Source organism: Geotrypetes seraphini, chromosome 4 (genome assembly GCF_902459505.1).
Source record: "Geotrypetes seraphini chromosome 4, aGeoSer1.1, whole genome shotgun sequence".
NCBI lineage: Eukaryota > Metazoa > Chordata > Amphibia > Gymnophiona > Dermophiidae > Geotrypetes > Geotrypetes seraphini.
The window spans coordinates 320,583,820-320,605,725 of record NC_047087.1 but is presented as its reverse complement, the minus strand read 5'-3'; the positions used below and the strand labels follow the sequence as shown (position 1 = coordinate 320,605,725).

The 21,906-nt window shown below is 46.1% G+C and overlaps 1 protein-coding gene across 4 annotated transcripts in view; it reads right to left on the bottom strand.

The window, feature by feature from the left end:
* Window positions 1-21,906, bottom strand: part of SEC23IP (SEC23 interacting protein) — a 156,957-nt gene that overhangs the window by 93,982 nt on the left and 41,069 nt on the right. For all 4 annotated transcript variants that reach the window (XM_033940655.1, XM_033940654.1, XM_033940656.1 and 1 more), the window contains 3 exons: window positions 17,247-17,455; window positions 16,999-17,117; window positions 12,948-13,091 (listed from right to left, as the gene is read on the bottom strand). In XM_033940655.1, the coding sequence (XP_033796546.1) occupies window positions 12,948-13,091; window positions 16,999-17,117; window positions 17,247-17,455 (472 nt within the window). The remainder of the gene's footprint in view (window positions 1-12,947; window positions 13,092-16,998; window positions 17,118-17,246; window positions 17,456-21,906) is intronic.

The window sequence follows — 21,906 nt, the reverse complement described above, 5'->3', positions numbered from 1 at the left end:
CCAAGCCCTGGGGTACACCGCTAGTCACTTTCTCCCAGTCGGAGAACTTCCCATTTAAGCCCACTCTCTGTTTCCTGTTCTCCAGCCATTTGCCTATCCATCTTTGTATATCCCCCTCTATTCCATGGCTTTGTAGTTTCCTGAGAAGTCTTTTGTGTGGAACTTTGTCGAACGCTTTCTGGAAGTCTAAGTATATTATGTCCACCGGTTCTCCACTATCAATTTGTTCATTCACGGTCTCAAAAAATTGAAGTAAATTCATTAAGCATGATTTCCCTTTCCTGAAGCCATGTTGACTTGCTTTCATCAGGTCGTGTGTATCTAAATGCTGGACTATGCTATCTTTAATCAGTGCTTCAACCATCTTTCCAGGGACAGACGTAAGGCTCACAGGTCTGTAGTTGCCCGGTTCTCCTCTCGATCCTTTTTAAAAAATTGGCGTGACGTTCGCTATCTTCCAGTCGTCCGGTATCTGTCCAGTTCTAATTGTCAGGTTGGCAAGTTTTTGCAACAACTCTCCGATTTCAACCGTCCCCAAAAAGGGGGTGGAAATAAGGGTGCGTCTTATGGAGCGAATACCCAAACCCATCTCGTTACCTTTTTATAAATTCTGAGGCCCTCCCTCGCTGGACGGGGCTGCCTGGAGTACTGACAGCTGACGCGGCTGCCTCCGAGTCCTCTTCCCTGGTCCCATGCCGCTTCCCGCAAGATAGTGCTAAACTAAACTAAACCTTAGGTTTATATACCGCATCAACTCCACAATCGTAGAGCTCGGCACGGTTTACAAGAGTTGAGAGAGAAAGGAAACTCCAAAGAGGTTAAAGGGAATAGTGAGAGGGATATTTGGGGGGCTTAGAAGGCCAAAGAAGGGGTAAGTGTTACATTTTTTTAAAAAGCCAGGTTTTCAGATGTTTGCGGAAGAGTTGGAGGGAGCTCAGGATCTGGAGGGGGGAGGTAAGGTTGTTCCAGAGCTCAGTGAATCTGAAGGGGAGGGAGGTCCCTAGTTTTCCTGCACGGGAAATGCCTTTTAATGAAGGAAATGATAATTTAAGTTTGTGAGTGGGCCTGGTGGTATTAAGATTTAAGGAGTTCCAGGAGATTGGGATGAAGGGAGGGAGGATGCCGTGAAGGATTTTGAAAGTTAGACAGGCGCATTTAAAGTGGACCCTGGCAATAATCGGGAGCCAGTGAAGCTTGGACAGGAGCGGTGATAAATGGTCGAATTTACTTTTTGCGAAGATGAGCTTGGCCGTGGCATTCTGGATCCGCTGGAGTCTACGAAGGTGTTTCTTGGTAAGGCTTAGATAGATTGAGTTGCAGTAGTCCAGTCTGGACAGGATGATAGATTGGACGAGAACGGTAAAGTGATTTTGATGGAAGTAGGATCTTACTTTCCTCAGCATGTGAAGGCTGAAAAAGCATTTTTTTTGTCAAGAAATTGAGGTGATCGTTGAAGGACAAAGTGGAGTCGATGATGATGCCCAGAACACTGCTTGAGGACTCCAGCTGCAGAATGGAGCCAGATGAAAGGAGGATGGAGGTGGGAAGTTGGTCTAGTTTAGGGCCGAGCCAGAGTAGTTTAATTTTGGACTCGTTCAGTTTCATTTTGACAGTATGGGCCCAGGACTGGAGGTTCGATATACAGGAGGCTATGTTCTCCGAGAGGTTGGTAAGGCTAGGGTCGGTCTCGAAGAGGACTAGGATGTCGTCAGCATAAGTGTAAATTGTTTCTAGGGGGGATAGATGGAGGAGTTTAAGGGAGGACATATAGATGTTAAACAGAATAGGAGAAAGAGGAGAGCCTTGTAGGACTCCACACGTTGGGTGCCAGGGGGGAGATGAGGTGCCATTCATGTTGACGAGAACGAGAAAGCACAGTTACTTACCGTAACAGGTGTTATCCAGGGACAGCAGGCAGATATTCTTGACTGATGGGTGACGGCACCGACGGAGCCCCGGTACGGACAATTTTAGAGTGATTGCACTCTAAGAACTTGGAAAGTTCTGGCATGCCGCACCGCGCACGCACGAGTGCCTTCCCGCCCGACAGAGGCGCGCGGTCCCCAGTTATGATAAGCCAGCTAAGAAGCCAACCCGGGGAGGTGGGAGGGACGCAAGAATATCTGCCTGCTGTCCCTGGATAACACCTGTTACGGTAAGTAACTGTGCTTTATCCCAGGACAAGCAGGCAGCATATTCTTGACTGATGGGTGACCTCCAAGCTAACAAAAAGAGGGATGGAGGGAAGGTTGGCCATTAGGAAAACAAATTTTGCAAAACAGATTGGCCGAAGTGTCCATCCCGTCTGGAGAATGCATCCAGACAATAATGAGATGTAAAAGTATGAACTGAGGATCAAGTAGCAGCCTTGCAGATTTCCTCAATAGGAGTGGAACGGAGGAAAGCTACAGATGCTGCCATTGCTCGGACTTTATGGCCCGTGACAGAACCTTCCAGTGTCAGTCCGGTCTGAGCATAACAGAATGAAATGCACGCTGCCAGCCAATTAGACAACGTACGTTTAGAAACAGGACGTCCCAATTTATTGGGATCAAAGGACAGAAAGAGTTGGGGAACTGATCTGTGGGGTTTCGTACGCTCTAGATAGTAAGCTAGAGCTCTTTTACAATCCAAAGTATGTAGAGCTTGTTCCCCAGAATGAGAATGAGGTTTTGGAAAGAAAACAGGCAGAACAATGGATTGGTTGAGATGGAATTCAGAGACAACCTTAGGGAGAAACTTTGGATGTGTATGCAGAACCACCTTGTCATGGTGAAAGACCGTAAAAGGTGGATCTGCAACCAGTGCATGAAGCACACTGACCCTCCTGGCAGAGGTAAGAGCAATAAGGAAAAGTACCTTCCAAGTGAGAAACTTGAAAGAAGCGGTAGCCAAAGGTTCAAATGGAGGCTTCATTAAGGCGGAAAGAACCACATTGAGATCCCAGATAACAGGAGGGGCTTTAATAGGTGGTTTCACATTGAAAAGACCCCGCATGAACCTGGACACCAGGGGATGAGCTGATAGAAGTTTTCCATGGATCGGCTCATGAAAAGCAGCAATGGCACTGAGGTGGACTCTGATGGAAGAGGACTTAAGGCCAGAGTCAGACAAAGAAAGCAAATAATCCAACAACGTCTCCACTGCCAGGGAAGTTGGATCAAGATGATGAAGAAGACACCAGGAAGAAAATCTCGTCCACTTCTGATGGTAACATTGCAGAGTGGCTGGTTTCCTGGAGGCATCTAGAATGGAACGAACAGGCTTAGACAAAAGCGTATCATGAGAAGTCAGCCCGAGAGATACCAAGCCGTCAGGTGCAGAGACTGGAGGTTGGGATGTAGAAGGGTCTCCTGATGCTGTGTAAGCAGAGAAGGATACAGTGGAAGAAGAAAAGGTTCCCTGGAACTGAGTTGAAGTAGAAGGGAGAACCAATGTTGCCTGGGCCACCTCGGAGCAATCAGAATCATGGTGGCTCGTTCCCTCTTGAGCTTGAATAAGGTTCTCAACATGAGAGGCAGAGGAGGGAAAGCATACAGGAACAGATTTGACCAGTCGAGGAGAAATGCATCCGCTGCCAGACGGTGAGGGGAGTAGAGTCTGGAGCAGAATAGGGGCAGCTGGTGATTGTGAGGAGCTGCAAAGAGGTCTATCTGAGGAGTGCCCCATTGAGCGAAGATAGACTGTAGAGTTACAGGATCGAGTGTCCACTCGTGAGGCTGTAGAATTCTGCTGAGCTTGTCCGCTAAGGAATTCTGTTCTCCCTGAATATAGATAGCTTTCAGGAAGAGATGGTGATCTATGGCCCAAGTCCAGATCTTCTGTGCTTCCTGGCACAAGAGGCGAGAACCTGTCCCTCCTTGCTTGTTGATGTAGTACATGGCCACTTGATTGTCTGTGCACAGCAGAAGGACCTGAGGAAAGAGAAGATGTTGGAAGGCCTTGAGGGCATAAAACATCGCTCTGAGTTCCAGGAAATTGATATGATGCTTCTTTTCCTGGGCTGTCCAAAGACCTTGAGTCTGGAACTCGTTCAAATGAGCTCCCCATGCATAAGGAGAGGCGTCGGTGGTGATGACTAGTTGATGAGGAGGTTGATGGAACAGAAGACCTCTGGATAGATTTGAGGATACCAACCACCATTGTAGAGATTGACGAAGAGATGATGTCACAGAGATGTGTCGTGAGCAAGGATCCGTCGCTTGGGACCACTGAGTAGCAAGGGTCCATTGAGGAGTTCGCAGGTGAAGACGTACGAGGGGTGCAACATGAACTGTGGATGCCATGTGACCCAAGAGTATCATCATTTGTTTGGCAGAGATAGAATGTTGAGGAAGCACCTGCTGACATAGAGACTGAAGAGTCTGAAGACGGTTGGAGGTAGGAATGCTCTCATGAGGAGTGTGTCCAATATCGCTCCAATGAATTGGAGTCTTTGAGTGGGAATGAGATGAGACTTGGGTAGATTGATCTCGAATCCCAATATTTGTAGAAACTGGATGGTTTGGTTGGTGGCCAGGAGAACTGCTGGAGCGGATGTGGCCTTGATTAACCAGTCGTCCAGGTAAGGAAATACCTGAAGGTGGTGAGAGCGTAGAAAAGCAGCTACCACGATGAGACATTTGGTGAACACCCTTGGAGAGGAAGCAAGACCGAAGGGCAGCACCTTGTACTGGTAATGACAATGATTGATCATGAAACGGAGATACTGTCTTGAGGTTACATTGATTGGTATGTGAGTGTATGCTTATTTGAGATCGAGGGAGCATAGCCAGTCGTCTTGGTTGAGAAGAGGATAAAGAATGGCTAAGGAAAGCATCTTGAATTTTTCCTTTACCAGATGTTTGTTGAGATCGCGAAGATCTAGAATTGGTCTGAGATCTCCTGTTTTTTTGGGGACTAGAAAATAACGGGAGTAGAATCCCTGCCCCTTTTGATCTAGAGGAACTTCTTCTATAGCGTTTAGAAGAAGGAGGGATTGAACTTCCTGAATAAGGAGGGCAGATTGAGGACTGTTCAAAGCAGACTCTTTTGGCAGGTTTTGGGACGGAAGAGTCTGAAAGTTGAGAGAGTAGCCGTGGCGGATGATATTGAGGACCCATTGGTCCGAAGTGATAACTTCCCACCGGCTGAGGAATAGAGAGAGACGACCTCCTATAGGTTGAGGCAGGAGAGCAGATATAGGAGTACTGGCTATACTTTGGAGAAGTAAGTCAAAAGGGCTGTGTCTTCTGCTGTGGAGTTGGCTTCACAGGCTGCTGTTGCTGTTGTTGTCTGGGAGGCTGACGCTGTTGCTGTCGTTGACGCCTGGGTTGCTGAGCAGTTGTTGGCAATGGCCGAGCTGTGAAGCGGCGTTGATAGGCTGACTGTTGTCTAAAAGGCCTTGTTGGGGGAGGCTTTTTCTTATTTTTAAGAAGGGTATCCCAACGTGTCTCATGAGCAGACAGCTTTTGAGTAGTCGAATCCATGGATTCCCCAAAAAGCTCATCCCCTAGGCACGGGGCGTTGGCTAACCGATCTTGATGATTAACATCAAGTTCAGATACCCGAAGCCAGGCCAGGCGACGCATTGCCACAGACATTGCTGTCGCTCTGGAAGTAAGTTCGAAGGTGTCGTAAATGGACCTAACCATGAACTTACGCAGCTGAAACAGAGAAGACAAGCAATGGTGGAAAGATTGTTGTTTCCGTTGAGGAAGGTATTTCTCAAAGGAAGCCATGGTGGTAAGGAGATGTTTCAGATAGAAAGAAAAATGAAAGCCATAATTTCCAGCTCTATTTGCCAACATTGCATTTTGGTAGAGCCTCTTACCAAATTTGTCCATGGCTTTACCCTCTCTGCCAGGAGGTACAGAAGCATATACACTGGCTCCCGAAGATTTTTTAAGGGTGGATTCGACAAGTAAAGATTCATGAGGAAGTTGTGGTTTGTCGAACCCAGGAATGGGAATTACTTTGTACAGAGAGTCTAACTTACGTGGGGCCCCTGGAACCGTTAAGGGAGTCTCTAAATTCTTGTAAAAAGTCTCCCTCAAGATGTCGTGAAGAGGGAGCTTCAAAAATTCTTTGGAGGTTGGTCAAAGTCCAGGGCGTCCAAAAAAGCTTTAGACTTTTTGGACTCAGCCTCCAAAGGAATGGACAGAGAATCACACATATCTTTCAGGAAACTGGAGAAAGATGAAGTGTCATGCTTAGAGGACGGGTCATGTACAGCAGACTCCTCCTCATCTGAGGAACATTCTCCTTCAGAGAGAAAAGGCTCTTCTGAATCTCCCCACAGATCAGGATCCCTGACATGGGAAGAGCGATCCCGAGACTCAGGGGTAGATGGGTCTACATGCCGGGTCTTGCGCACTGACTTACCCGATCTCATCGATACCGACCCAGGCGATGTAATCGGTTGCACCGGAGCCGAAGTCTGCACCGATTGATGTTGAGCTCTCGGCTCCGGCGCAAGGACTGGCATCGATACCGATGAGGTGGAGTGAATCGGTACCGAGAGAGTGGATACCGACAGCACAGGTTGTTCCACTATCGGTACCGGCTCAGTGCGGACCGGCACCGGAAGGTTCGGTGCCAGGATAGTTGGAAGGAGCTGTTGTAATTGCTGCTTGAGCTGTGCCTGGAGAATGGCCGTAATACGGTCATCAAGGGATGGCACCGGTACCGCTTTTTTCTTCTGCGGTACCTGCGGTGCCGCTCGACGCCCCGGAGATGAGGACCCCAAGGTCGAGGGACTCACCTCAATAGGGGCGGAGCGCTTCCGCTGGCGCCTCACAGTCGGCAGGATTGGACTCACTGCACTCGAGACCGGAGGACGCTCCAGCGGGGAAGGCTTCTTAGCCGGCTTACCTGCATGTTGGGACGCCGGCGCGGAGTCTCGCGGCGTCGAAGAAGAGGGTGCCGACTGAACTGGTGCCGAAGCCGGAGTCGATGGAACGGGATCGGACATCTCGGCACCGAACAGTAATCGCTGTTGGATTTGGCGATTTTTCAATGTTCTTTTTTTAAGTGTGGCACAGCGGGTGCAGGTGGAGGCCTGATGCTCAGGACCCAAACACTGTAAGCACCAGTTGTGTGGGTCCGTGAGAGATATGGGCCGAGCACACCGCTGGCACTTTTTAAAACCTGGCTGAGGGGGCATGAACGTGAATACCGCTTCAGCCAAATCGAAGGCCGAGGCTTCGATGGTGGCAGAAGGCCCCGCAGGGGAAAAGCCAAATTGAATCAAAAACAAAAGAAATTTTTTTTTTTTTTCACAAAAATGAAAGAAAAAAGAAAGAGGCAAAAGCCAAAAAGGTTTACGCGAGCGGGAAGGCAAGTCAAAAAAATTTTCAACAGCCGTTGAAAAAACGCGTCTTCTTAGCTCCGCGGAAACTAAGAAACTGGGGACCGCGCGCCTCTGTCGGGCGGGAAGGCACTCGCGCGTGCGCGGTGCGGCATGCCAGAACTTTCCAAGTTCTTAGAGTGCAATCACTCTAAAATTGTCCGTACCGGGGCTCCGTCGGTGCCGTCACCCATCAGTCAAGAATATGCTGCCTGCTTGTCCTGGGATAATGTAAGAATTTTGAGAACCAGTCTAAGACTGTGGAATTGATGCCTATCTCGGAGAGTTGGTAGACTAGGATGTCATGGTGAACAACGTCAAAAGCAACGGAAAGGTCGAAATGAAGGAGACCGGCAAACTTATTGCTGCCCGATTCAGGAAAAAAAAATTTCGAATCAGCCTACTGAATCAATTTTTCGATTCGATTTTCCTGCCCAATTGGGTATTTTTTTTTCAAACATTCTTGTGGGTTTATTTTATAGCTTCTTCACACCCTTTGGCTTCTCCTAACCACACTGGCGCTGTGGTATAAACAAAATAAACAAACAAAAAAGACTTTTCCTCTCTGTTAAATCCTAGCTCACGTTTGTGGTCAGAAACTGGCTGTCGGACAGACACCAGAGGGTGGTGGTTAATGGAAGTCGCTCGAAGGAAGGAAAGGTGAGTAGTGGAGTCCCTCAGGGTTCGGTGCTGGGGCCAATCCTGTTCAATATGTTTGTGAGTGACATTGCTGAAGGGTTAGAAGGAAAAGTGTGCCTTTTTGCAGATGATACCAAGATTTGTAACAGAGTAAACACCGAAGAGGGAGTGGAAAATATGAAAAAGGATCTGCAAAATTAGAGGAATGGTCTAATGCCTGGCAACTAAAATTCAATGCAAAGAAATGCACATAACAATAATAAAAATAATGACAAATATTTTATGAGATAAATTAAATAAAATGAAACCCACCCCCCTCCCTTCTTAATAAGATTTTTATTATGGGAAAATGATTTCATTCATTACAGAAATCTGCTAATGGTCCCCATTAGCATTCTGAAACTTGCCAAAATAACCTCTCTGTGTTGCTAATGCATGCTCCATTTTATATATATGGCATACGGAATTCCACCAGAAGTTATAGTTTAACCTATCATAATTTTTCCATACTTATTCTTAAACTTAACCTTCCATTTGTAGCTGCTAAAAAGAAGAATGAACTTCCTTTAGATCAGTGGTTCCCAAACTTTTTCTGTTCCCAGCTCACTTAAATGTTTCAAAATTTTCCACGGCTCCCCAGGTCAATCTAAAACAGTTTCTCAACTTCTTCAAGCCAAGTACCCCCTAAGACTAACAAATATCAGACCCGCCTCTAACCCCACCTCCATAATAACAGTACTAATTGTAATGCAATTTCTTCCATCCATTTTTCATATACACACAATATAATCTTATTAATTTGTAATGGCAATGACAAAATTTAAAAAAACACAAAGCACACTGTACACAGAGAAAATGTTAATTATCATTTATAGTCGGGCTTTTTTTTTTTTTCAAAGAGGTCAAGGAAGATGACTTTAAAATATGCAATGTCACCTCAGTAACAACTATAGAAAAATATAGTACAAAATATGGACAACAGATATAAATTCTCAAAACTGACACATTTCGATCACTAAATTGAAAATAAAATCATTTTCCTACCTTTGTGTCTAGTGATTTCATGAGTCCTTGGTTGCACTTCCTTCTGACTATGCATCCAATATTTCTTTCCTTCTGCCTCCTGCACACTTCCTCTCCTCAGGATCTCATTCACTTCCCCAACCAACATCTGTCTCTTGTCTCTACATGAATCCAACTTTTCTTCCTCTGTCCTGCACCCCCATTAGCAACATGTCTCCCTCTCGCTCTCACTGTTCTTCTTTCATTCCCTCCCTTGCCGCAAACAGAGTGAGGAAAGAGAGAGAGAGAGGGCCCTGGGCATCTCTTCCACTTCCTCTACTGCCACATCCAACATTTCCCCCTCTCTCATCCCCAGGATCATGTGCATTTTTCACCATTGCCCACCAGCCCCATGCCCATTTCTCCTTCTATCACCCCTCTCCAGCACAATGACATATCTTTCCCTCCATCACTATGTCCAACATTCCTCCCCCTTGCATCCCCTTCAATCTGTCCCTCTGTTCCCTCTCCACCACCCTGTCCAACATTTTTCCCTCTCACCCCTTTCTACCTGGTTACTCCTGGCAGAATTCTATGCATCATAAGAACACAGGAATTGCCGCTGCTGGGTCAGACCAGTGGTCCATCATGCCCAGCAGTATGCTCATGCAGCGGCCCCTAGGTCAAAAACCAGTGCCCTAACCAAGACCAGCCCTACCTGCGTAAGTTCCAGTGCAGCAGGAACTTGTCTAACTTTGTCTTGAATCCCTGGAAGGTGTTTTCCCCCATAACAGCCTCAGGAAGAGCGTTCCAGTTTTCTACCACTCTCTGGGTGAAGAAGTACTTCCTTACGTTTGTACGGAATCTATTCCCTTTTAACTTTAGAGAGTGCCCTCTCGTTCTCTCTACCTTGGAGAGGGTGAACAACCTGTCCTTATCTACTAAGTCTATTCCCTTCATTATCTTGAATGTTTCGATCATGTCCCCTCTCAGTCTCTTCTTTTCAAGGGAGAAGAGGCCCAGTTTCTCTAATCTCTCACTGTACGGCAACTTTTCCAGCCCCTTAACCACTTTAGTCGATCTTCTCTGGACCTTTTCAAGTAGTACCGTGTCCTTCTTCATGTACAGTGACCAATGCTGGACGCAGTATTCCAGGTGAGGGCGTACCATGGCCCGGTACAGCGGCATGATAACCTTCTCTGATCTGTTCGTGATCCCTTCTTAATCATTCCTAGCATTCTGTTCGCCCTTTTTGCCGCCGCCATCTCTCCATCACTTCATTCTGCTCCTGGATCCAACATCTCCCTCCTTCCACCTTCTGTGTATCCCTCTCTCCCTCTCAACTACCCCCATGTCCAACACCTCTCTCTCTCTCTCCTTTCCTTGTGCCCTGTGTCAAATCTCTCTATCCCCCTCCATTCACCATCTCTCCCTTCCTCTCTTCCATTATTTGCAATTTCATCTTCTCTCTCCATGAATGTCTCCCTCCACTCCCCCATTTTTCCTTCTTCTTACCCTCCCCTCTCCTCCCCCTGTGCCATCAGATTTTCTTCCTCTCCTTTCCTGTACTCCAAGGCTTGCTTCTTCGGGTTGCAGTATTGGCAATGACTCTCACATGCTGTCTGCCGTTAATCCAAAAGTCTCCCCTCTGCCACGAAGACTTCCGAGTCAGCAGCAGGAAGCGTGTGGGAATTGCTGCAGATACTGCAATGAGATTCGATGCTGATTCCCTCCACCCCCGCCTCCAACCTAACAGCAGCGGTAAACAGACTGCCCAACGGGGCTTCCCTTTGCCACGTCATCAGTGACACAGCAGAGGGAAGGCCCCAGTGGGCAGGCCAGGAGCAGCACCACTGCTGCTGCATTGATCCGGAGGAAATGAATCCATTCAAATCGATTCACCAAAGTGAATTGGTGATCAATTCAAATGAATTGGGCAGCACTACCGCATACCCCTAAGGCAGTGTATCGCAAACTGTGTGCCATGGCATATCAGTGTGCCTCCTGAGATTTCTGGTGTATCGCAACAAATTGGCAAGAGGCACATCCTGTAGGAAGTCAGCTGGCGTGGACAACTCTCCTCTTGGCCAGCATCTCTCCTCTTCTCTCTGCACCTCCTGGATCCCTGTAATGGCGGGGTCGCGGAAAGACAGGCCTCCACTCATGCGTGGATGTTGACGCAACATCACATCGACTTCCGGCTGGGGCACTGCATTTGTGTGCCGCCGGCCGGAAAAGTTTGCAAGACACTGCCCTAAGGGATTGAGAAACACTGTTGTAAAAGATGTCTAATATGAGAATAATCTGCTGCTTCCCTGTATGTCAGTCCTGGCTCCCCAGGGAGCTACGGCTCAGTTTGGGAACCGCTGCTTTAGACATTAGACTAACAACAAATTGCTTACAATTTCCAAAGCATCTCAAACCTTGGCTATTCCAGAGACTGATTGATTTCCAGTCAGAACAGTAATCTGGTATTTTTTCCTCTGCCTGGAAGGCTCATAATCTAACTATACCTGGGGAAATGGCGAGTTGAGGGACTTGCCCAGGCTGGCATTGAACTCGCAGCAGCTCTAACCACTAGGCCACATTTTTTGTGTTTACCTGATATGGCTAGGTTGACTTAATATTATTATCTGCGTTGAACTTTAAACAGTATATTCTTATGGACTCTGTATATAGAGTTGATACAGAAAAAGGTTATCCCAGATTTTCATCTGTAAATCCTTCATGATTCTGTAAACAGGCAGTGGGGGAAGGGGGGAGATGGGCAGGAAGAACTGAGGAATATCCCATCCTTCTGCCTTTGGCTCCTCTTCCATTTCTAACTGAAACGGGAAAGTCTGGCCATCTCCCATACAAAATCAATGAACAAAAGCTTGTCTGATGGAGGGAAATTTGTATCTTGCTTGAGGTGGAGAAAGATCCAAAGGGAGACCAGTGGACTTCTTTAAAAAGTACCCTGGCTCATTGGGTAAAAGTCAATCAGTGAAGTCCAAGTTTCCTCCTGTCTCGCACTATTGACGGTAGGGTTCAGTTTCCTAAGGCAGTGGTTCTTAAATCTGTCCTGGGGGACCCCAAGCTAGTCGGTTTATCCCTAATGAATAGGCATGAGACAAATTTGCATGCCTACTACCTACTATTATAGGCAAATCTCACTCTTGCCTATTCATTAGGGATATCCTGTAAAACACTCCCCCAGGACAGGTTTAAGAACCACTGTCCTAAGGCATCGAGACACCAAGGATTTCTGGAGAAAAACTGATGTAACTATTTTGGTGTCATCAATATCTTGCCTGGGTACAGCTACGGTGGAGTACGGGCGTTAACATGTAGCTTTACCTTAGACACACATCCAACTTGATAGAAGCTCACACAAGTGTACCAAGAAAAATCTTGGATAAAACAAGCAGAAACTAACCTAGCCCACTTTAAGAAAGATTCTAAAATTGCAGTAATAAACAAATCATATAGAACACCCAGGGCCCTCTGACACTACTACTACTTATTTCTATAAGTGTTAGCTTAGCGGGGTTTAAAAAAGATTTGGATAATTTCCTAAATGAGAAGTTCACATGCCATTATTGAGATGACTTGGGAAAATCCACTGCTTAATCCTAGGATAAGCAGCATAAAATCTGTTTTACCACTTGGGATCTAGCTAAATATTTGGGACCTGGGTTGGCTACTGCTGGAAACAGGATACTGGGATTGATGGACCTTTGGTCGGCAATTCTTATGTACTCCCACACCAGCATACTAGTGGTCAGTGCCACTGATCAAATGTAAAAAATGATACTGAATGTGCTTATCTGAAATGCTATGGCCAGTGTTTAAACAAACAACCAACCAAAAAAAGCCTAAATTATGCTGACTGCCAGATCTAAATACTGAGCCCTGTATAATGCAAGGGATGCACTCATTTGCTCATCATACTCGCTCCCTTTCTGCGTAACACATACCAACATTACACAAGCTTTACCAGAGATTCCATGTCCATCTTCTCCTCCTCGAATGTACCGCAGTATTCTGACAAACTGAGAGCTGCTAGTGTGTTCTGTAGTGTTGGCATCTCCTCCTCTTCCGGTTCAGGGGTCTCTATCTCCCCACCAGGGATCAAAGAGCTCTGCAAAGTCATAGAAACATAGAAACATGATGGCAGATAAAGGCCAAAAGGCCCATCCAGTCTGCCCATCCGCAGTAACCATTCTCTCTTTCTCTCTCTGAGAGATCCCACGTGCCTATCCTAGGCCCTTTTGAATTCAGACCCAGTCTCTGTCTCCACCACCTCTTCTGGGAGACTGTTCCACACGTCTACCACCCTTTCTGTAAAAAGCATTTCCTCAGATTACTCCAGAGCCTATCACCTCTTAACTTCATCCTATGCCCTCTCATTGCAGTTTCCTTTCATTATATTACGTAGGTATTTAAACATCTCTATCATATCTCCCCTCTCCCACCTTTCCTCCAAAGTATACAGATTGAGATCTTTAAGTCTGTCCCCATACGCCTTATGATGAAGACTACAAGCCATTTTGGTAGCCTTCCTCTGGACAGACTCCATCCTTTTTATGTTTTTTTGAAGGTGGGGCCTCCAGAATTGTACCCAATATTCTAACTGAGGTCTCACCAGAGTCCAGACAGACCAATCCTGAATTGACAGGTTATGACCATGATCAGCAGATGGAGAGAGAACTTTTACTGTCACAACCTCTAGCAGCAGCTATGGGCACGGTGTAGCAGTTGGTATTGGACACCCCTATAGCATATGGACAAATAGGGGACCTCTTTTGATAAGTCTTAAAATGTGTTTGATTGCCTCCAAATGCATTCTGCAAAGCTAGACGGTAGCAGAACCCCCAGCTTATTTGCACTGGCGTAATATGCTTCACCAGTTGGTCAGCCCTTGATGCCAGGGGGACTAGGAAGCGGAAATTAATCTTTTTCCACACCTAGGATCTGTACTTGCAATCATTACCTGTAAAAGGGCCTAGTCTTTTAGGTAACAAATTATGAATGTATCAATTGATGCTTTTATGATGTTAGTGGAGGGAGTGCGCAATGATGGTGTGGGGGGGGGGCTTTGGGAGGGGGATTGGATTGTCTTTTCATATTGGGAAGGGGGTGGGGTGGGGTGGAGGGAGAAAGGAGGGGTGTGTTGCTTTATGTAACTTTGCTGCAATATAGTGGGGACAGGCATCTTGTTGATGATGTAATAACTACTGTTATGACGCTGTTAACTCTTAATAAAACTGATTTGAACATAAAGTACCTTGAGGTGGCCACTAGAAGAGCAGCAACCATTCTGAAGGGGCAGGCCACACCAAGCATTGCACCTGCCCTTCCCCCCCACCCCCCCAACTGCCAGAAAGTTTCCAGGTAGGCCTTGGTGGGGTGGGCAGCAGACTCAGCCTTGGTTTTCTTTCAGGGGAGAGAGCATGTGGGTCCTGGCTTTTATTCAGCCAGGACCCTCGTAAGCTCTGCTAGACTAATCTGTATGAATTAGCTCTAGATAGTCAGCATTGAATATCTGAGGCCAAATCTCTTCATTACCTACAACTATAATAAAATATTAGCAACCACAGTGGTTGATTTTCACTTTATCTGTGCCATTATACTAAATACCTAGGGTATGTGCCCCCCCTTAAAAAAGGATTGGAGGAGCATCCCCTATGACGGACTGCCCCCCCCCCTCTCTTTTGGTATGCCACTGCCTGAAGAAGGGGATTTTGGTCTCCAAAAGTTAGTAAAAAAATGTATTAAATTTAGTCCAATAAAAAAATGATCTTATTTCCATTTTCTATTTATAAATGTTTATCAATACAGCTACAATACTACTTTATTCTAAAGCAACAAAAAATAAATATTTTTTTCTACCTTTTGTCATCTCTAGCTTCTGCTTTCCTCATCTTCTCTTCATGCTCTACTCCATCCAGCGTCCTCCCTCTTTCTCTCCCATTTTTCTCTGTCTCCACTCCTTCCCCCATGCTTTGGAATCTCTCCCTTTCTTCCCACCCCAACTCACCCCATGGTCTAGCATCTGCTTCCCTTCCCCATGCCCTGGGATCTCTTTCCTCTCTTATCCTTCCATGTCTCCATCTCCCTCCATGCTCTGCCATCTCCTTTCATTCCTTTCCCTCCCGATGGTCTGGCATCTCAGTCTCCTTCCCTTCCCTCTCCCCATGCCTGGCATCTCTTCCTCCCCTTCCATGGTCTGGCATCTCCTTTCCTTCCTTACTCTCTCTTTTCCTTCACCATGATCTGGCATCTCTCTTTCGTCTTCTCTCCCTTCCCTGATCTTCCTTCTCCATCCCTCCCTTTCCTCAATCACGTGCAGAATTTCTCTCCCTTTCCCTTCCCTCCCTCCCTCTTCGTCACCCCCCAGTCGGCAGCACAATGTTTAGAACTCACTGCTCTTGCCAGTGTCGAGCCTTCCACTCTGCTGGGTCCTGCCTACTTCCTGTTTCCGCGAAGGCAGGACCCAGCAGAGAGGAAGGCCCAACGCCGACAAGAGCAACAAATAGTGAATGCTGTTGCCAGAAAGAATATAAGAAGTGCCTCTGCTGGGTCAGACCAGAGGTCCATCGTGCCCAGCAGTCCGCTCGCGCGGTGGCCCAACAGGTCCAGGACCTTTGTAGTAGTCCTATCTATACCCCTCTATCCCCTTTTCCTTCAGAAAAATTGTCCAACGCTCGCTTGGTGGCCCAACAGGTCCAGGACCTGTGTAGTAGTCCTATCTATACCCCTCTATCCCCTTTTCCTTCAGAAAATTGTCCAATCCCTTCTTGAACCCCAATACCGTACTATGTCCTATCACGCCCTCTGGAAGCGCATTCCAGGTGTCCACCACCCGTTGGGTGAAGAAAAACTTCCTAGCATTGGTTCTGAATCTGTCCCCTTTCAACTTTTCCGAATGCCCTCTCGTTCTTGTAGTTTTCGAGAGTTTGAAGAATCTGTCCCTCTCCACTTTTTCTATGCCCTTCATGATCTTGTAAGTCTCTATCATGTCCCCTCTAATTCTCCTCTTGATGCCAGCACCAGCCCTTGGAAAGTAATTGGAACACCTTCTTATGTGGTGCACCCCAAGTGGACAGCTAGTCCCCTTGCCCCCTTCCCCCCCCCCCGGTACACCACTGAGCAACCAACCTGATTCTCTCCACCACAAAAATGTTTCCAAATGGATAATTTTGGTAGATAAACAGAAAAAGTAATCTAATCTAATCTTTGGTTTATATACCGGGTCATCTCCCAGTGGAGTTCGACTCGGTTCACATATAATTAAGACTAGAGTACATAGCAGAAAACATAGGAGAAGGAAGAACTAATTAAAAACTAAAGTACATGAGACAAGCATAAGAAAAATAACTATAATATCACTTCGTTGAGGCTGTAGTTAAACCATTTAAAAATTGCGAGAACAACAAAGTTTTCAGGAATTTACAAAATAATTGCAGCTGGCTTAAAAGCCTAATGGAGTCGGGAAGTTCATTCCAGATCTCTACAAACTTGAAAACAAAAGATCGACTGAGCTTCCCAGCAGATTTAATTCCCTTAAAGGAAGGGAAGGCTAGCTTATATCTTTGGGTGTTTCTCAAATGGCAAAGTCTAAGGGTATTCCAACATAAGGGGACAAAAGGATCAAATATTCCATAGAGAATCTTGAAGATTATGCATGCGCATTTAAACTGGATCCTAAAGCGAACTGGGAGCCAGTGAAGCTTTATCAACAAAGGGGAAACATGATCATACTTTCGTTTCCCAAAAATGAGCTTAGCTGCAGTATTCTGTATTAACTGAAGTCGTTTTAGATAAACCGAGTTACAATAATCTGGCTGAGAAAGCCCAGTGGATTGTACCAATACTGAGAAATGTTTTTCATGGAATAGTGATCTGACATTCCTCAAAAAACCTGCCACCAAAAACCCTTTACGATCAGATACTATGCTTTAGTCTGTCTTCTGTCCAGTTTTAAGCTGTATGCCCTCAGTCACAGACAACTGAAGCAGCAGATTAATACACGCACAAACACACACCTTTTCGTCTGTGGATTCCACCCTCTGCGGTCCATTCATAGTCGGCGGCTCAAGAGGCACAGCAGGGGCAGATACAAAGTCTTTTTGGTTGGACAAAATGTCAAAGAGAATCAAGGAACCTGGCAAAAAGACACAACATAAGGTATGTGAAATAGGCTTCCTTTTTACTAGAGTATAAGCAAAAGACTGAAGGAGCTTTAATCCAGATCAGGCTTATTTTTCTTTCCAGAAATTCAGCAGCAACTTACCTAGGCTGTGACCAGCAACGGACACCCTTCCTTTGAAATCTGGGTTTCGGCTTCTGAAAAGCGCATGGAGCCGGTTCATTTCCTTGCTCACTTTATCCACAATAGTTTGGCAGTACGTAGGGCTGTTGTAGAACAGAATGTCCAGAAGAGTTTCATTGGTGAAATGTCGAAGACGCCCAATGCTTGGTAGAGAGATCTTCTTAATATTTCTATCAATGAAAAAGGAATAACATTTTTTCAACTAAAGAAAAGAGACCATTGCAAATCCATATGAGTTCCGGTTAACTTCATTATGACTGCAGCTTTGGGTTTAAATTTTTTGGGAGGTCTTATGCAAATGTAGAAAAAGAATTAGAACAAGATTTCTGGAGCCTGATACTTCTTTGCATGTCCATCCATGTAACTGCATAAACACAGCTCTTGTGTTTGCTAAAACCCAAGCAACCTGTGGAAACATTTTTTAAGACATTTCCAACCAATCTGCCCTGAAACTTAATGCAGGATCAGGATCTCCCCCATCCTATGGATCTCCTTTTGTTTCAGAGTCCAGTACAAAGAAAACTTAGGTCTTACCTGCTAACGTTCTTTTCTTTACTTCCAGCAGACTAGTCTGGAGCTCCAGGTTATGCTGGTTAACCAGCAGATAGAGACGAACGCTGTGGAGTTTATAAAAGACAGTGCCGATAATCGAAACGGGTTTTAGACGTATCTAAAAACAGCTTAGATCTTTTCAGTACCGCTGTGCACCCAGAGTGAAAAGGAGTGATTAGGGTGGGAGGTAGGCGGGATGTGAGCCGACCTAGACTGCTGTCCTGCAGCGATAATTGAAAGTTCAACAAGACTTCCTAAATGGAACTTATATGTTGTGACTTAGGCGATCTAAGTGCCCAGAAGGTATCCAAAGTGAACACTGAGTCAATTTATCCAAGCTATCAACTGTCCACCCCGTGTCCCATCCAAGTCCGTAGGTTATCAAATAATTTTCCTCCATGATCTTCTCTCAATCCTCATACTTAAGAGATGTAGGGCTAACTATTCCACTGCCAAGTGTTTCACAGCTTTGTTGAGTGTGTAATAACTTTTAGATCAGGTGTGGACAAATATTTTGACTCGTGGGCAACAATGGGTTCTTAAATTTGCCAGAGAGGGGGGGGAATCTGATGCACCACAGAATAATGGTAAGAGAAAGGGTTAAGGTAGAAAGAACGAAACCCCCCCTTCCAAAGGGCAGACTGTTGTCTCTGGTTTCTGCTTTCATCTTCTTTTCACTCTCTTCCTTCCAGCGTCTGCCCCTTCCATCCACTGTCTGCCCTCTCCCCCTTCCATATGGGATCTGCCTTCTTTCTATGCCCCTCTCCCCTTTCCATCCAGCCTATGCTCCCTCTCTCCTTTTTATATGATTCATTTCAGCTTCACTGCTCTCTTCATTTTTATCTCTCCTACACCAGATCTAGCATCTTTGTCCCTCTCCTTAATTCTCTGCTGACCCCCTTCCCAGGAGGGTATTCCAGGCATCCACCACCCTCTCTGTGAAAATTATTTTCTGATATACACCTAAGTCTACCTCTCTGCAATCTCATTTCATGTAAGAACATAAGAATTGCCGCTGCTGGGTCAGACCAGTGGTCCATTATGCCCAGCAGTCCACTCCCACGGCGGCCCCTAGGTCAAAGATCAGTGCCCTAATTGAGTCCAGTCTTACCTATGTACGTTCCAGTTTAGCAGGAACTTGTCTAACTTTGTCTTGAATCCCTGGAAGCTGTTTTCCCCTATAACAGCCTCTGGAAGAGCGTTCCAGTTTTCTAGCATTCTCTGGGTGAAGAAGAACTTCCTTACGTTTGTATGGAACCTATCCCCTTTTAACTTTAGAGAGTGCCCTTTCGTTCTCTCTACCTTGGAGAGGGTGAACAACCTGTCTTTATCTACTAAGCCTATTCCCTTCGTTATCTTGAATGTTTCGATCATGTCCCCTCTCAGTCTCTGCTTTTCAAGGGAGAAGAGGCCCAGTTTCTCCAATCTCTCACTGTTCGGCAACTCCTCCAGCCCCTTAACCATTTTAGTCGCTGTTCTCCGGACCCTTTCGAGTAATAATAATAATAATAATAAAAGTTTATATACCGCAATACCTTTAAGTTCTATGCGGTTTACAATAGATTAAGCGAGGTACAAATTGATTGAATTTAAGAGGGGGGAAGAGGAGAGTTAATAGGACCGGAAATACGTTGTTGAGGAGAAAGAGATTAATAGGACAGAGGAATCACTATGGAGGAGAAAGAAGATGAGTGGATCAGTTGTCTAGATACTTTAAGGAACAGTTGAGTTTTTAGACTTTTTCTGAATTCCTCATAAGTAGTGGGCGAAAGCAGTTGTAGTCCTTTAGACCTACTATTTCCCCATTTTTCTTAAGTTGACCTGTTGTAATTAAACATAAGAACATAAGCAGTGCCTCTGCCGGGTCAGACCACAGGTCCATCCTGCCCAGCAGTCCGCTCCCGCGGCAGCCCAAAACAGGTCAAGACTTGTCTGAATCATCAGAAGGGGCTCCCTTGCCACCTTGGTTTCCCATTTAAGTCCTGCCTTCCTATCGAAGTCCTAGCCCTCCGGTCTTGCACATGCACGACCAGGTTGGTTTATACTCATTACCTAGTTAACTTCCTATACTTGTGTTACATCCCAGCTCCTCCCTCAGTATCCCACGATCCCTTTATCCCTCAGGAATCCATCCAATCCCTGTTTGAATCCTTGTACCGTACTCTGCCTGATCACTTCCTCCGGTAGCGCATTCCAAGTGTCCACGACCCTTTGGGTGAAAAAAAACTTCCTTGCATTTGTTTTGAACCTGTCTCCCTTCAGTTTCTCAGAATGCCCCCTCGTATTTGCTGTCCCCTTCAGTCTGAAGAATCTGTCCCCATCCACCCTCTCTATGCCCCTCATGATCTTGAAGGTCTCTATCATATCTCCCCTGAGCCTCCTTTTCTCCAGAGAAAAGAGCCCCAGCCTATCCAGCCTCTCGGCGTATGAGCAATGTTCCAGCCCTCTTACCATTTTCGTTGCTCTCCTTTGGACTCTCTCAAGTACCGCCATGTCCTTCTTGAGGTGCGGCGACCAATACTGAACAATTTATAGAAAACTAACACTTTTTGAGGGGAGATTAGGGGGGTCATCAGGGAGTGTTAGCACAGCGGGGGGGGGGGGGGCGTTAACATAGGGGGAGGTCCGGGGGGAAACGTCCTCCGGCAGGAGGGGTTGGGCACCCTCCTGCTGGTGATCGGGGGTGTCGGGTGGGCAGCGTTCCGGCAAGAGGGATTGGGCACCCTCCTGCCTGCGATCGGGGTGGGGGGACAGGCGGCCGCTATACTTATCGCAGCAGGGAGATCCCTTGCCGCGATAAGTATAGCGGCGTCTACTTACAATGCAGGAAAATATTTTGCTGGCCTACATTGTAAGCATCTCTTCCTCTATTACAGAGACACACAAGGTCGCCTAGATTCGCCTAAGGCCCTTAGGCGGTCTTGCGGGCCTCCCTAGGCTCCCGGAGGCGCCTTCAATATAGGCGGCCTGCCCGGGGAGCATTTAAAAAAAAACCAAAAACATGCATCCCGATTGGCTGATTATACAGCTGTAGGACGCCTACAGCTGCCTAAAATCAGGACGCACTTTGCAGAATCAGGGCCTCAGTTTATTTCTTAGCCGTTTATGTGAAACCATGTCAACTTAAAGTCTAAATATGCCACATCTACTTGGGATCATGTGCATATACAGTATTAAATCATTAAGGGGTAATTCTGTTTGAAAACATTACTACTAAACTCCGATATAGAACAGATTATTTTTCCTACTGGCCATACCTCTCCCTATGCATCCTAGCATCCTTCTAGCTTTCGCAGCCACTTTTTTAACCTGTTTGACCTTAAGATCACCACATACTATTACACCCAAGTCCCACTCCTCATTCATACACAAAAGTTCTTCACCCCTAAAACTGTAGTGTTCCTTCAAGATTTTGCAGCCCAAATGATTTAGTACTACACTCCCCTTTCACAGCTATATTTTGAATGTCTTCAATTAAATCTCTTTCCACCTCTTCTGTGAATGAAAAATGTCTGTATAATTTAGAGAATGATATAGTAACAGAATTTGTCACCACCCCATCCCCATGGATAACTAAGAGAAACCATCCCTCATCATTCTTTAGTGTCTCTCTCAAGCTCAGTCCTTCTACACCAGCATTCTTCAATGCAAGGCTTGAGGGTCAGTGGCTGGATACCATCCGGTGTCATTCTTTAGTGTCTCTCTCAAGCTCAGTCCTTCTACTCCAGCATTCTTCAATGCAAGGCTTGAGGGTCAGTGGCTGGAAACCATCCCGTGTCTATCTCAACTTCAGTCCTTCTACACCAGCATTCTTCAATGCAAGGCTTGAGGGTCAGTGGCTGGATACCATCCTGTGTTATTCTTTAGTGTCTCTCTCAACCTCAGTCCTTCTACACAGGCATTCTTCAATGCAAGGCTTGAGGGTCAGTGGCTGGAAACCATCCGGTGTCATTCTTTAGTGTCTCTCTCAAGCTCAGTCCTTCTACACCAGCATTCTTCAATGCAAGGCTTGAGGGTCAGTGGCTGGATACCATCCGGTGTCATTCTTTAGTGTCTCTCTCAAGCTCAG